We start from the raw sequence: 15,655 nt of genomic DNA, 5'->3' as shown, positions 1-15,655 counted from the left end.
ACCGCTTTGGGCTCGCCAATGCAGAAGAGAAAATTGTCGAAGCGAAACCACGGCAAGTGGGTGAGACGGCAAAAGCTCAGAAGACCTCAGAAGGAGCTCAAAGGAAGCCGTGCTATCAAGCACATCTGCAAAGAGCGATTCCCCAAGAGATGTGTCTCTCCCGAGGGCCCACTGGATGATACACCAAGCTGAAGATCTAAGCAAAGTCGCATCTGAGGCTCCAGATTCTTTACTGAGAAACAGCTACACTTCATAAAACGTTCTCGATTTCTTCCCTCTGATACCTGTGGAGATCCTCTGACAATCCAGGTCACGGTTGTCCCAAAGGTGCTTTTTTCCAGGAGGCAACTAGACTTCCTTGTTTTTCTTGGAAGGCCTTTCGCTTCTCATCCAAGAAGCTTCTTCATCTCTGACTGGATGGTGGGGGATGGATTTGTACTCCTTGCAGACCGCTGGTCATTTGCCTTCTTTTAAGTGAGTCCGTTTGGAGGTTTACCTGTGTCCACAGAGTCACCTGAGTTGTGCAAATGGGTGTAAAGCCTTCTTGGTTACAGGACGTTTTCTGCCTTGGGTCCCTTCACTGTTGAAGACAGGCGCTGGCTGGCTGTTGGGGATGAGTCCAGTCAGAGCTGAAGAAGCTTCTTGGATGAGAAGCGAAATGTCTTCAAAGAAAAACAAAGAAGTCCATCTGCCTCCTGAATAAAGCACCTTTGGGCTTCCCTCTCATTGAACACAATCTTGACGTGCGACAGCTACTAGTCATTGGAAGAGCTTGCCTCCCCAAAGTTGTGGCATCCCATCAAAAGACTGGACCACTTCTGGTCCAGGCTGGAATAAAAACTCCTGCTAGAGCAAGGGGTTGGACTAGAAGACCACTTAAGGTCCCTTCCAGCCTTGTGATTCTACAGATAGTCCTTGACCTACGACCACACGGAGCCCCAAACTTTCTGCTCCTAAGCGAGTCAGTTGTTAGGTGAATTTTGCCCCTGCTTACCACCTCCCTTGCCACGGTTGGCAGGTTAGTAACACGGTGGTTAAGTGAACTTGGCTTCCCTTGACTTGTCAGAAGGTCGCAAAAGGGGATCTCATGACCGGGGGGGGAGAAAACGCCGTACCCGTCATAAATATGAGTCAGTTGCCAAGCATCTGAATTTTGATCACGTGATCGTGGGGAGGCTGCAACGGTCGTGAGGTGTGGAAAAAAAACACGGTCATAAATCTCTTTTCCGGTGCTGTTATGACTCCGGACGGTCACTAAACAATCTGCTGTAAGGTTGGGGGCTATCTCTACTCCCAAACCACAAAGCGAAACTGATCGGCCCGGCTCACCTGTTCCTCCACTCGTCGACGTCTCGATGTAGCTTTCTGGAATCTTCGGGAAGGCGTCCAATTCTTTCACTAAATTCAAAGTCTTCTTCCGATTCAGTCGCCTCATCTTCAACAGATCCCTCAACAGATCCCTCCTTCATAGAGACGCGGCTTCGGCAGGAGCGTCACTGAATGGGAACAAAACCGCAAGAGCGTTCGCCTGGAGCACGGCAGCCGAACAGGTTTCCTAACGTGTGAAACTGGGCGAGATGGATGCCACACCAACAAGAGATCCCTAGCGGGGTTAACATTCTAAGCTCCGTCTTCTTGCCCCTCTGATATCAGAAGATCAACGTTAGCCTTTGCTTCAGCCACGGGGAAATAGATATTTATAGCACAAAATTAAATCCAGATTCAATATGAAAGGAGAGCATTTACACTTATATACCGCTTCACAGTGCTTTACAGCCCTCTCTAAGCCGTTTACAGAGTCAGCATATGCCCCTCCCCCCAAAAAATCTGGGTCCTCCTTTCAGAAGGGACTGAGTCAACCTTGAGTCGGTCAGGATCAAACTCCTGGCTGTGGGCAGAGTCAGCCTGAAATGCTGCATTCTAAGCACTCTCGCACCATGGAAGGAGAACGAGAAAGGGAGGGAAGGAGGAATAGCAATAGCGCTTAGATTTAGACACCACTTCACAGTGCTTCACAACCCTCTCTGAGCACCTTGCCCCCGGTAACCTGGGTCCTCATTTTACCGACCTCCGAAGGATTGAACTTCTGGCAGTGGGCAGAGTTAGCCTGCAATACTGCATTCTCACCACTGCGCCACCAGGAAGGAGAATGAGAAAGGGAATAAGGGAGGGAGGGAGGGAGAAATAGCAATAGCACTTAGACTTATATGCCGCTTTACAGCCCTCTGCAAGCGGTTTACAGAGTCGGCCTCTTGCCCCCAAACAATCTGGGTCCTCATTTCACCGACCTCGGAAGGAGGGAAGACTGCTGGGTCAAACTTGAGCCGGTCAGGATCAAACTGTCAAACTGCAGGCAGCCTGCAGGTCAGCAGAAGTAGCCTGCAGTACTGCATTCTAACCACTGCGCCACCAGTTTGGTGTAGTGGTTAAGGCACCAGGCTGGAAACCAGGAGGCTGTGAGTTCTAGTCTCACCTTAGGTACAAAAGCCAGCTGGATGACCTTGAGATGGATATTTATATTTACATATGTGCAACAATCTGGAAGAGAGATTGGACTTGCCTTGGGATAACCCCCAAATCCCCAGCTAGCATGTTGAGAGGAGAATTCTGGGAGTTGAAGTCCAGATATTTTAAAGTTGCCGACTCCCTGAGAAATACAGGGAGTCCTCGACTTACGACCACAATTGAGCCCAAACTTTCCGTCGTTAAGCAAGACATTTGCCAAGTGACTTTGGGGCCAATTTACGACCTTTCTTGCCACGGCTGTTAAGTGAACCACTGCAGGTGGCAACAAAGGATGATCACGTGACCCCAGGACACTGCGACCGTCATAAATGTGAAACCGTTGCCAAGCCTCTGGATTTTGACCATATGAACGTGGGGAGGCTGCAAAGATCGCAACTGTGAAAAGCAAGTCATGAGTCACGTTTTTCAGTGCCATTGTAACGCTGAGCGGTCGCTAAATGAGCTGTTGTAAGTCGCGCACATCCCTGCTCCACGGGGATGCTCTCATTGTGGGAATGGAACGGGGAGAAGGTGTATGTCACCTTGAGCTTTTGTACAAAAAGCTGGGCATAAATCTAAAGCAAATAAATAAAACTCTCAAATGAAAAATAATAATAAATAAGTAAAAATCTAAAAATCGGGCTCCTTTCTGTAACCAATCATCCCATTTGAGAAAATTAATATTTGCCAAAATAGTAAAGGTAGCCAGGAGAAGATCTGAAGTAAAATACAAGGATTCTCCTCTTCTTGAGCTACATGTGACATTGCCTAGGATCCTGTAACCGTGTTATCTTGGAGAAAAGGTGTTAACGGCTTTTATTGATTTGGTCCCTTCCAGTCGGTTATTGACTTCTAGCGATTGTTTGGACTTTTTGTCAAGAAAAGCTGCACCTAAGGTAGGACTCGAACTCACCGTCTCCTAGTTTCTAGCGCAGGCTAATTTCTAGCCTGGTGCCTAAACCACGAGACAAAAATGGCTAACTCTACAGCTGCTTAAAGGGGCTGTAAATAGGTTTTTATGCTTGCACTCTGTGCTCCACAGCCTGGTTTTGCTTTTGAACCCCAAATGCTGCACAGCCTTCTTAATTAATCTTGATTTATGCTAAAATCCTGTCCGGTTTTATTCCTACTCTTGAAATTTATTGAGGAGGGGGTACTTTGCAACCTAAGCACTCCTCCTCCTCCATCGGCTAATTTTCTCTTCCAGATGTTCACGCTTCGCTACACCTATGGATTTACTCATACCTGGCTCTGCCTAGAATATTATAACCTGACCGTAACACAGATAAATCCACAATCCCGGGTTTTCGGACTGCAATAAAGACATTTTTATTAAAAAAAAGAAAAATCTACCACAGACCATAACGTTATTTGGTCTGTGGAGTGGCTTCCTTTCTTTTTTTTTTCTTTCTTTCTCTCTTTTTTGCAACATGGGCCATGAATTATGCAAATTTCCCTTCGGCTTTTTCCATTTACGGATACCAAGCTGTGCTTAAAAGCACTTTATCTGAAATTTCGCTGGAAACCCGTTAAAACACAAGACAATTTCACTCATGAAAGCACAGGTTTGAAACAAAGCAAACACACACACACACACAGACTCGAACAACATTACCTCGATTATCTGCTTCTTCTGTGTTACCAAAAAGGACGGAATCTGACCGGGTTTTGGGCAGAGAGTCTGAAGCAAAAAATAAAATAAAATACAGATTGTGAAGTTACAGAGGAAAGTCAGAGAAGCAGAAAAATTCTTAAAAAAGAAAAGCACGACCGCTCAGCCAGAGATCTTCAATCTTTTCCAGCCTTGAGTTACTTATCATAAAATGCCCGTTTTCAAAATTTTAAAAAAAACACAAAAAACATTTTTGTGATATAGCTGAGCCTTTACGACAGTTCAGGCAAAAACCTCAAACAGGAATTTATCAGCGTCGGTGCAAATATGCACAGTTTGCATATTCTGAGGGGAGATTTTTGCAATTAACCGTATTCATACAGGATCTGCCAATATGTCACTTTATTTTTTTTAAAATGATTTTGCTCTTAACTGAATTTAGGAGAGGGTGCAGGTATCAATTGGGGGGTGGGTGGGTTAGGGCATCCCCTTCGCTGCCTTTATGTTGCCAATTAGGCTACAGCAGTGGTGGCGAACCTATGGCACGCGGGCCAGAGGGGGCACTAGCAGCTCTCTCTGTGGACACGCACACCTCGGTCTTTGGCTAAGATTTTGCAGGAAAAAACCATTTCTCAAGCCCCTTCCTAGCCAAAACAAGCCTCCGGAGTGAGTGCGCTGTTTTCAGCCTTGAATTATATCAAGTCTGACACCAGAAACAGACTAACAGATGACCTGAGTACTGCATGTGTTGCTCTCAAACTTACAAAGTATAAGCCAAGGCTAGACAAATGATCAGCAGGCATACAACAGCAAAAATCACATCCATTCTTCAAAAGCACGCCAAAGGTAAACTTTTACCTTTCAGTAAAAAGTTGTACCATTGAAAGCTTTGTTATTGTGTTTTTCTTTTAAGACAAAAGATATTATTGTACAAGTTGTTTTTTCCAAACTAAAACCTCCATATTGAGATTCAATTGCCGTGTTGGCCCTTTGTGATAAATAAGTGGGTTTGGGGTTGCAGTTTGGGCACTCGGTCTCTAAAAGGTTTGCCATCGCTGGGCTACAGCAGCATCGTTCCTCGGCTTTTAGACGCTTAATTTCGTCTGCAAAGGATTTAGACAAAAGTCTATCAAACTGACAGCGACGGACAAGTCAAAGATTAAAAAAAACAAAACCCCAGCCCAACACGAAGAAGCTGGGAAGAAAAAAATCCAAGGGGAACGAAGTTGAGAAAGATTTCAAGACTTCAAAAAAGCATTAAAAGGACACAGTAAAAAACAGAGATATTTTTTAAAAACTAAAACACAATCCAGAATACGGGTAACCCGCAACTTACGACCACAACGGAGCCCAAAATTACCCTTGCTAGGCGAGGCAGCTGTTCAGTGAGTTTTGCCCCATTTTATGACATTCCTTGCAACAGCGAAAGGCTGCAGCGGCGAAGTGAATCATTTTGGTTGTTAAGTGAAACTGGCTTTCCCCACTGACTTTGCTTGTTAAAATGGTGATCACATGACCCCGCGACAGTGCAACCGTCATAAATACTTGTCAAGCCTCCAAATCTTGGTCACGCGACCATGAGGATGCTGCAGCGGTTGTTAAGTGTAAAAAAAAAAAGAAGTCGCAAGTCATTTTTTCAGTGCTGTTATAACTTCAAGGTTGACTCAGCCTTCCATCCTTCCAAGGTAGGTAAAATGAGGACCCAGATTGTTGGGGGCAATTAAGCTGACTTTGTAATAATGCCTCTTGGGGTGTTTGTGAAAGCCCTAATAAGCAGGCATATACATAGAATGAAGGCTACTGCTAAGCTTGTAAGCCGCCCTGAGTCTTCGGAGAAGGGCGGGATATAAATGGAATTAAAATTAAATTAAATTAAATTAAACAGTCACTAAATGAGTGGCTGTAAGTCAGGGGCTAGGTGTAGTAGAGGGAGGGGGTCAAAAAAGTTACATCACATGTAAAAGAGGTGGGACTTTGATTGTATGGCTGTGGTCACCATATTGACTTTTCTGACTTGCCGGGCAGATACCCTTGTGAATTACAAACATTAAAAAAATCGATGGAATCACATCTGGTCATCCAGCACCATCATGTGATCTCGTGTCAAGGCAGCCCTCTCCCCAATGTAGAATTTCCCTAATAATCCGGAGCCAACTACCCCTTCGTGTATATAGAGCGGCGGCTGGAATTGGGGATGTCCAGTTTAACGAAGAGAAGGGTGAGGGGTGACATGATAGCCGTGTTCCAGTATCTCAGGGGCTGCCCCAAAGAAGAGGGAGTCAAGCTATTCTCCAAAGCGCCTGAAGGCAGGACAAGAAGCAACAGATGGAAACTCATCAAGGAGAGAAGCAACCTGGAACTAAGGAGAAACTTCCTGACAGATAGAACAATTAACCAGTGGAACTCCTTGTCTCCAGAAGCTGTGAATGCTCCAACACTGGAAGTTTTTAAGAAGAGACTGGACAGCCATTTGTCTGAAATGGTATGTAGGTTCTCCTGCTTGAGGAGGGGGGGTTGGACTAGATGACCTCCGAGGTCTGGTCTGGTCTGGTCTATTCTATTCTATTCTATTCTATTCTATTCTATTCTATTCTATTCTATTCTATTCTATTCTATTCTATTCTATTCTATTCTATTCTATTCTATTCTTCTAATTTTCCAAAATCTAATCTAATCTAATCTAATCTAATCTAATCTATTCTATTTCTATTCCTATTCTATTCCCATTCCTTATTCTGTTCTGTTCTGTTCTGTTCCGTTCTATTCCATCCCCATTCTATTCTTCACACACAGTTTCATGAGATATTGATATGAGATACACATTATTTGCCATTATCAAAATGAATGAAAGCCCAATAAATAGAATTCAGGAGTCCCACCTGGACAGCACCTCATGTTATCAATCGTGGCACGATGTAAACAGAATAACAGCAATGAACAAAAAAAAAACACTCTTGTGTGCCTTCTAATTACAGTCTGCACTAAATGCAGGTCCCACAAGTACACCCTTTACTATGTAACAAGTAACTTGAAAACACAAGCATTAAAATACTTTGTTATTTTTCCACAGGTAGCAACTCACATCTCACCAAAGCGTTGCGTGTCTGTGAAGCGTGGCGAAATTAATTCTCTCGTATTTTAGGCAGGGAATTTCTAGGCAGCCGTGAGATTTCACTGAATTGTCCCAAAGGTGCTTTTTTTTCAAGAGGCAACTGGACTTCGTTTTTTTTTCTTTGAAGACATTTCGCTTCTCGCCCAAGCAGCTTCTTCAGAGCTTCTTCAGAGCTGAAGAAGCTTCTTGGATGACAAGCGAAACGCCTTCAAAGATAAAACAAGAACGTCCACTCGCCTCTTGAAAAAAAAGCACACCTTTGGGACAACCCTGACCTGGATGACTGAGAATCTCCACAGTCATTTCACTGAATTGATTTCTCTTGGAATACACAATATTAACATTTTATACCCAGCTAGTCAAGGCTATGGTCTTCCCAGTTGCAATGTATGGCTGTGAAAGTTGGACCGTAAGAAAGGCCGAGCGCCAAAGAATGGAGGCCTTTGAACTATGGTGCTAGAGCAGACATGTCAAACACAAGGCCCCTGGGCCGGATGCGGCCCGCGAAGTGGTTTCATGCGGCCCGCGAAGCCATCCTGGAAACAGTGAAGGAACGGCCCCAGCTGCCTTGGCCCTGGCCCAGAGACCCTCCTCCTGCCAGAGACCCCCAGATCTGTCCCACTCCTGCCCAGGCCCCCACAGGCACCCTTGATGCGAACGATGTAGAGCTGGCCACGCCCACCCAGTAGGCCATACGCACTTTAGCCACGCCCACCAAGTAGACCACGCCCACCCAGGCCACACCCACCCGCCCCCCTGAGGGCAACCGCAATGCTGATGCGGCCCTTCATGAAATTGAGTTTGACACCCCTGTGCTAGAGAAGACTCCTGCGAGTCCCTTGGACTGCAAGGCGATCAAACCGGTCAGTCCTAGAGAAGATCAACCCTGACTGCTCTTTAGAAGGCCAGATCCTGAAGCTAAAACTCAAAGACTTTGGCCACCTGATGAGAAGGAAGGACTCACTGGAGATGAGCCTCATGCTGGGAAAGGTGGAGGGCAAGAGAAGAAGGGGACGACAGAGAATGAGGTGGCTGGATGGAGTCCCTGAAGCAGTAGGTGTGAGCCCAAAGGGACTCCAGAAGATGGTAGAGGACAGGAAGGCCTGGAGGAACGTCATCCATGGGGGTCACGATGGGTCGGACACGACTTTGCAACTAACAACAACAACAAGCCAGCTAGAAATGTCTTTCTTCTGAAGCTCGCTGAACTTAGGGTGATTAACCTCTGAATACATAAGACCATGCTACAAATGTTAAACACATATCAGTTTCTTTGTGCCCAGAAGTGGACTGTGCCAGACCACATGCCAACAAATATTTGTAAATGTGGGCGAGGTTAAGATAAGTTGACTTGTAAGTAACAAAAACGTCAGCAGATGCATTGACAAAGCTGCCCCATGGAGTGGATACGTTTCCGTTGACAATTTCATTTTCTTCTTCTAAAAATGAGAAGCCCAACTGATTCAAATGGTTGCAGGAATTGGGGATGTCTAGTTTAATGAAGAGATAGAAGAGGGGGGACATAATAGGAGCGTTCCAATATCTCAGGGGCTGCCCCAAAGAAGAGGCAGTCAAGCTATTCTCCAAAGCGCCTGAAGGCAGGACAAGAAGCAACGGATGGAAACTCATCAAGGAGAGAAGCAACCTGGAACTCAGGAGAAACATCCTGACAGTGAGAACTATTAACCAGTGGAACATCTTGCTTTCCTAAGTCGTGGGTGCTTCATCGCTGGAGGCTTTTAAGAAGAGACTGGACAGTCACTTGTCTGAAATGGTATGGGTCTCCTTCCTGAGCAGGGGGTTGGACTAGAAGACCTCCAAGGTCCCTTCCAGCTCTATTATTCTGTTAGTTTATCTCATTAGAGAAGGAAGGATTCTCAACCTAGAAAATGCCATCCATTTCCAAAATAAAACCTGACACTCCAACACAAAGGCATCGGTATGAACACATAATTTTCTTAGAAAATAAGTCAAACTTTGAGTCAAATGAACCTACAATGAAGCAGAGGGAGAAAACCAAACAAAACACCGTAAGCCTTGCAAAGACTTGAGGCTGTAGGAGCAGCTTAATCTGCCCCAGGCCCTCAAAGCTTTGACAAGGTTTACAAAAACCTAACAATAAGAAATCAATAGAACCCTAATTTGCGGGCTTGAAAAACCTCAGCTCTCCTTCAGTCAAGCCACAATTTTCACTCAAAAGCCACAGGGATTTTCAATCAATTCTGAGTCGTCCAACCCACCACCCCGCTGGGATTTAGTCAGAGCTAACCTCGGAAAGTTTTATACTAACTACTTATTAAGGAGCGGGCCACAAGCAGAGGTCACGCCGCCCACCCAAGAATCCAAATCTACTTAAAGGCCAATTTAACTTGACACTTGATACTTTCTGCTCAATTTCCTGCCCGGTTTCCAAAGTGTCAGCTAGTTTCCTTCTATCCCGAGGATGTATCTTGTTAGAACATCAGGCACAGACGATTCTGCGTTGGAAAATATGACAACGAAGTTTATGCAATAAGTAGCAGAGCTAAAAAAAATAATGGGATAATGTTAGGATCCTGGATCTTCTTTTTTTTTTTTGGTAAAAGTTTTTATTGGGGTTTTTCCCCCCCCATACATTCAGCAATAATTTTTCAACAAACCTGCTGTCTGAGTTTACATTCGCTAATATATCTTTAATGCCTAATCCTTTATTCTTTCCTCTAGCCATCGATCAAATAAGTCCCAAGTTTGATAATAGTCCGTTTCTTCTTTTTCTTTCAGTCTCATAGTCAGTCTGTCCATCTCTGCGCATCTTAGTATTTTTTTTTTAAATTATTTCTTCATCCGATGGTATCCCTTCATTTTTCTAATACTGCACAAATCTAATTCTTGCCGCTGTTGTGAAATGCAAAATCCAATATGTGCTTTGTTTGTTAGTCTTTTCTGGCATTATCCCTAATAAAAAAAAGTTCAGGTTTAAAATCTACATGTTCTCCCAACATCTTTTCTAGCCAGGCATGTATCTTTTCCCAATAAATAATATTTATTTATTTATTTATTTACTTAGTCACAAGTCCACCAAACATGATAATAAGTGCCTGACTTATGTTTTACATTGGGATTCTGGATCTTAACACTAGTTTATCTTACACATTGAGTGCTCAACTTACAACCATTCATTTAGAGACTGTTTGAAGTTACAATGGCACTGAAAACAGTGACTTATGACTGTTTTTCACACTTACGACCGCTGCAACGTCTCCATAGTCATGTGATTTACATTCAGATGCTTAAATGACTCACATGTATGATGGTTGCAGTGTCCCGGGTTCACGTAATCCCCCTTTGCCACCTTCTGACAAGCAAAGCCAATGGGGAAAGCCAGATTCACTTAACAACCATATTACTAACTTAACAACTCCAGTGGCTCGCTTCACAACCGTGGCAAGGAAGGTCATTAAAATGGAGCAAAACTCACTTCACGAATGCCTCGCTTAGCAACAGAAATGTTGGGCTCCATTTTGGTCGTTAAGTCGAGGATTCCCTATACCATAAAGAAGCGCTACAGAAAAGCTTGACAGGATCCAAGTCCAGCATATCATTTTGATCTATTTGGCAGTTGGTCCAGCACAGGAGTAGGCAACCTTGGCTCTTTTATGACTCGTGGACTTCAACTCCCAGAATTCCTGAGCCAGCCACGCTGAGGGAAAAGGGAGGTTTCCAAGCTGAGCCATGTTGGCTCAGGAATTCTGGGAGTTGAAGTTCACGCATTTTCAAGGGACCACATTTGAGAAACATAGCCTAATGCAGGGGTAGGCAACCCTGGCTCTTTTATGACTTGTGGACTTCAACTCCCAGAATTCCTGAGCCAGCCACGCTGAGGGGAAAGGGAGAGGTTTCTAAGCTGAGCCATGCTGGCTCAGGAATTCTGGGAGTTGAAGTCCGCAAATCATAAAAGAGCCCCTGGTCCAGGACAACAGGTACTCCTTGAGGTACGACCATAACGGAGCCCAACATTTCTGCTGGTAAGTAAGACAGTCGTTAAGTGAGTTTCGCCTCATTTTATGACCTTTCTTGCCACAGTCGCTAAGGGAATCACTGCGGCTGATAAGTTAGGAAGCCAGTTGCCTGGCTTCCTCATTGACCTTGCTTATCAGAAGGTCGCAAAAGGGGATCACGTGACCTTGGGACCGCGCAACGGTCGTAAACAGGAGCCAATTGCCCAGCGTCTGAATTTTGATCATATTTTGACGATGGAGATGCTGCCAAGTTCGTAATTGTGAAAAGTGGTGGTCAGTCACATTTTTCAGTGCCGTTGTAACTTTGAACGGTCACGAAGCCAGCTGTTGTAAGTCGAGGACTACCTGTATTGCAGCAAGGAAGGAATGGCCTGCACACTGCTACCAACCCTAGGGATTTTAATTCCTAATTCCCCTTTTGTAAAGGATGAGTGAAGCACCTAGCACAGGGGTCCCCAACCACCGGTCCGCACAAACAAGCAAAGGCCCATTCGCGGGATGCAGGCAGCACACAACCCTCCGCTCTGCGGAAAAAACCTTTCTCCATGGAACCGGTCCCGGGTGCCCAAAACGTTGGGGGCTTCTGACCTAGTATACACCTAGCTCTTCAAAATGCTGTGTGTGTGTGTGTGTGTGTGTAATATAATAAAAATAATAAACCTTTATTGTCAAAGTACAACATGTGTACATTGATATTAGCTGAGCCTCCCCTAAAACTGTGCTCTCTCCCCCCAACACACAGTGACAACAAACCCTCCATCCCACCACACTATTTGAACCAACTACACCACACACCGGCCTCCCAGTCAATTCTGCATAAGATTATGTCCCATTTAAAAGCCTAACAGCCCACAGAAAAAAGCTATTTTTCAGCCTGCTGGTACGGCTGGCTATATTCCTATATCTCCTACCGGATGGTAGGAGAGTAAAGAGATACCGTCCAGGGTGTGAGTCATCCTGAGAATCTTCCTCACTCTTCCAAGGCAACGAGCCCTGGCGATGTCATCCAGTGGTGTCAGGGAACAGACCCACAATGTCTTGTGCTGTGCTCACTACCCTCTGTAATACTTTCCTATCCGCGGCTGTCAGACCAGCATACCAAACCACAATACCATACGAGAGGACGCTCTCTATGGTAGACCGGTAAAAGAGGGTCATTAGCCGTTGTTCTACCCTGTTCTTCCGCAAGACCCTAAGAAAGTGAAGCCTCTGTTGGGCCTTTCTAGCCACCTGGGTTGTGTTAACTTTCCAGGTCAGATCTTCACAGAGGTAGACTCCCAGAAATTTAAAGGAGGAAACTCTCTCTACACAGTCCTCCCCGATGTAAAGTGGGGCAGGTTCCTCCTTTTTTCTCCGGAAGTCTAGCACCATCTCTTTCGTCTTGCCGATGTTTAGGTGCAAGTTGTTGTTACTACAGCATATGGATAGTTTTTGTACCTCCGCCCTATATGCTGTCTCATCCCCACCTGTAATAAGACATAACAGTAACCTGTAATAAGATATAACAGTTACAGAAGTGAAAAAGAGACTATGCCAACTTATACCGCCAAAATATTGCAATACGCTCAAGCGTGAACTGTGTTGGATGTTGACTTTTCATTTTTTAACGTCAAACACAATCCCGTTCTGCAACTTAGCTGCGTCTCTTTCCAACGTGCACCTCTAGCAAAGCAGCCTATCAGCAATTGCCAAATTGCCTTTTAACGACTTATTCACTAAAAAAACGAGGAAGGAAGAAGGAAACATCTTGGGGATTTTTTAAAAAATTGTAGTTCTAGAATAGTTAATGAGAATAGGGAAGAAAACATTTAAATTTTGACTTTTTGCATTTGTCTTTAATCCCACTTCTTGATCGCTGCCCTCCAAAGTCAACCCATAAAAGAACATGTCTTAATTTTCAAGGGCAGGCAAACACCTTCACGCAAACACCCCACAACTGTGTATTAGTTTTTACTATTGCACTGCCCACGGCCGTTTAGGGAAATGTGTCATCTGAACGCACTGCTTTCACGTCAGAACTAAAACTGAAAGAGAACAACCTATAAAAGCGTCACAGAGAAGATTATAAATTTCCATGGCAATAAGCAACTTACCCGTGAGCCATCCTTTTTTTTTTTAAACAGATCTTTTGGGTGCTTCCGCACAAACGCTACCAAATCAAAAGGTATCACACCACTCATTTTTCCTTGCCCACAAAAGAAACCTTACACAAACACAGCTACATCGGCCAGCATCAGACAGACACGGCAATTGAATACCACTATTAATCTCAATGAGGGAGAAATATTTGCAGCTCAGGGCTGAAATGAGGGGTCCTTGGTGCCCTCCATTAATCTGCCCATGAGATTAATGTGCTACTGCAAGACAGTCAGCCTGGAAAAAAGAGGGTGGCAATTGACAGATTATCAAAATGCAAAATGATTTAAGAGTTTGGGGGGGGGGCGGGAGTTGAAAGAAAAAATCTCAGCTCTCCTTCAGCCAAGCCACCACTTTTACTCAAAAGCAACAATATTTCAATCAATTCTGAGCCGCTCAATTAACACACACACACACACACACACACACACACACACACAAACCGTGTCACTACAGATAGCCCTCGACTTACAAACGGTTCATTTCGTGACCATTCAAAGTTACAACGGCACCGGAAAAGTGACTTACAACTGTTTTTCACACTTAACGACCGTTGCGCAGCCAACCCCACGGTCAAGCGATCAAAATTCGGATGCTTGCCAAGAGACTCGTATTTACGACGGGTGCAGTGTCCCTTTGGCGACCTTGTGACGAGCAAAGCCAGTGGGGGAAGCCAGATTCACTTAACAACCGGGTTGCCGACTTCACAACGGCGAGGGGTTTACTTAACAACTGCGGGAAGAAAAGTCGTAAAAGGGGGCAAAACTCACTTAAGAAATGCCCCACTTTGGGGCTCCACGGCGGTCGTAAGTCCAGGACGACCTGTACTCGCTCAGAAAGCTTTATGCTTACAACTTTATTAAATAGGAAATAGAAACAGCCACAAGCAGAGATCACACCCACACAAAGAACTAAATCTACTTAAAGGGCGATTTAGTAACTTGGCAGGTCCTATTCTACACACGGAAAACAACTCGGTCCGAGCACATGGCTGCAACTGTTGCAGCCCCGCATCCAAGGAGGCAAACCGAACCCCTTTTTGCATCCTGCCCGACCTGGACCGCATTCACACGTAGCACCAGGGACAGGTTCAAAAGCCCCGACCGGGAAGGCTTTTCACGACGAAAGCCATTTGCCAACCTCGACCCCAATTAAAAAGCAGGGCGGGAGGAGCCCCCGTCCCCGCCACGGTTCTTTCCCGTGAACAACATTCACACGTGCAGCGCACAAAGAGGGATGCTCGCGGGGTCACGTGGGCCGAACCGGAACTGGGAAGGGGCGGCCGGTCCGGGAAAGGCGGGGAGGGTCCCAGACCCACCCGGAAGAGGGGGGGACCGTGGCCGGGGGGGCTCTCACCTTCCCCGCCGCATCTCAGCAGCAGCAGCAGCTTCGGGTCCACTCGGGCGGCGAGCCGAAGAGCCGAGCGGCGCGGCGGGAGGCTCGGAACCAGAGAGAGGGAATAAGAGAGAGAGAGAAGCCGCGGCGCGCGCGCCGAGGGGAACGCCGCGACGTCGGCAAACCCGGGGCCAATGAGAACGCCGCTCCCGCCCCCTCGCGGGCCCCGCCCCTTCGCTTCCTGGATGAGGCCGGGGAGGTGAGGGGTGGGGAAGAAAAAAAAAAACCAGAAGAAAAAAAAATAAAGGAAAGATCGGAAAGGAAAGCCGTTCTACCCTCCTTCTCTATGGTTAATCCGACTCCGCCTTTCCTCCTCGCCCTTTCCCGCCCTGGATCTCTCTCTCTCTCTTTTTTTTTAGAGCCGTTCTTTTCGATAGGGGGCGCTGTGGCCTTGGCAGAACTCCCCGGGGCGAGGAATTTTCGTTTTGCAAATGTGGCCTGTTAGAATAGAATAGAGCTGGAAGGGACCTTGGAGGTCTTCTAGTCCACCCTCCCTGCTCAGGCAGGAGAATTTGGGGTTTTGTTTTGCTTTGTAAAAAAAAAAAGTTTCTCTTAGTAGATGTAGAGAAATTCTCTTAGCTCAGGGGTAGGCAACCTTGGCTCTTTTATGACTCGTGGACTTCAACTCCCAGAATTCCTGAGCCAGCCACGCTGAGGGAAAAGGGAGGTTTCCAAGCTGAGCCATGTTGGCTCAGGAATTCAAGGGACCACATTTGAGAAACCTTGGTTCTTTTATGACTCGTGGACTTCAACTCCCAGAATTCCTGCGCCAGCATGGGGGAACCATGGCCCCTTCATGACTTGTGGACTTCAACTCCCAGAATTCCTGCGCCAGCATGGGGGAACCATGGCCCCTTCATGACTCGTGGGCTTCAACTCCCAGAATTCCTGAGCCAG

General features: G+C 45.9%; 1 protein-coding gene across 3 annotated transcripts in view; it reads right to left on the bottom strand.

The window, feature by feature from the left end:
• ERGIC2 (ERGIC and golgi 2) overlaps nucleotides 1–15,098 on the bottom strand; it is a 43,353-nt gene extending 28,255 nt beyond the window's left edge. Inside the window, exons 1-3 of one of the 3 annotated variants that reach the window (XM_081330717.1) lie at nucleotides 14,720–15,098; nucleotides 4,121–4,186; nucleotides 1,330–1,496 (exon numbers count right to left, since the gene is read on the bottom strand). In XM_081330717.1, the coding sequence (XP_081186843.1) occupies nucleotides 1,330–1,435 (106 nt within the window). In that variant the 5' untranslated portion in view covers nucleotides 1,436–1,496; nucleotides 4,121–4,186; nucleotides 14,720–15,098. The remainder of the gene's footprint in view (nucleotides 1–1,329; nucleotides 1,497–4,120; nucleotides 4,187–14,719) is intronic. The other 2 variants (XM_081330715.1, XM_081330716.1) reach the window with 2 other exon arrangements.
• Between the last annotated feature and the right edge of the window lie 557 nt (nucleotides 15,099–15,655).

Source organism: Vipera berus (genome assembly GCF_964194415.1).
Source record: "Vipera berus genome assembly, chromosome: 6".
NCBI lineage: Eukaryota > Metazoa > Chordata > Lepidosauria > Squamata > Viperidae > Vipera > Vipera berus.
The sequence above is the reverse complement of the archived record's forward strand: the minus strand, read 5'-3'. Positions and strand labels throughout refer to the sequence as shown.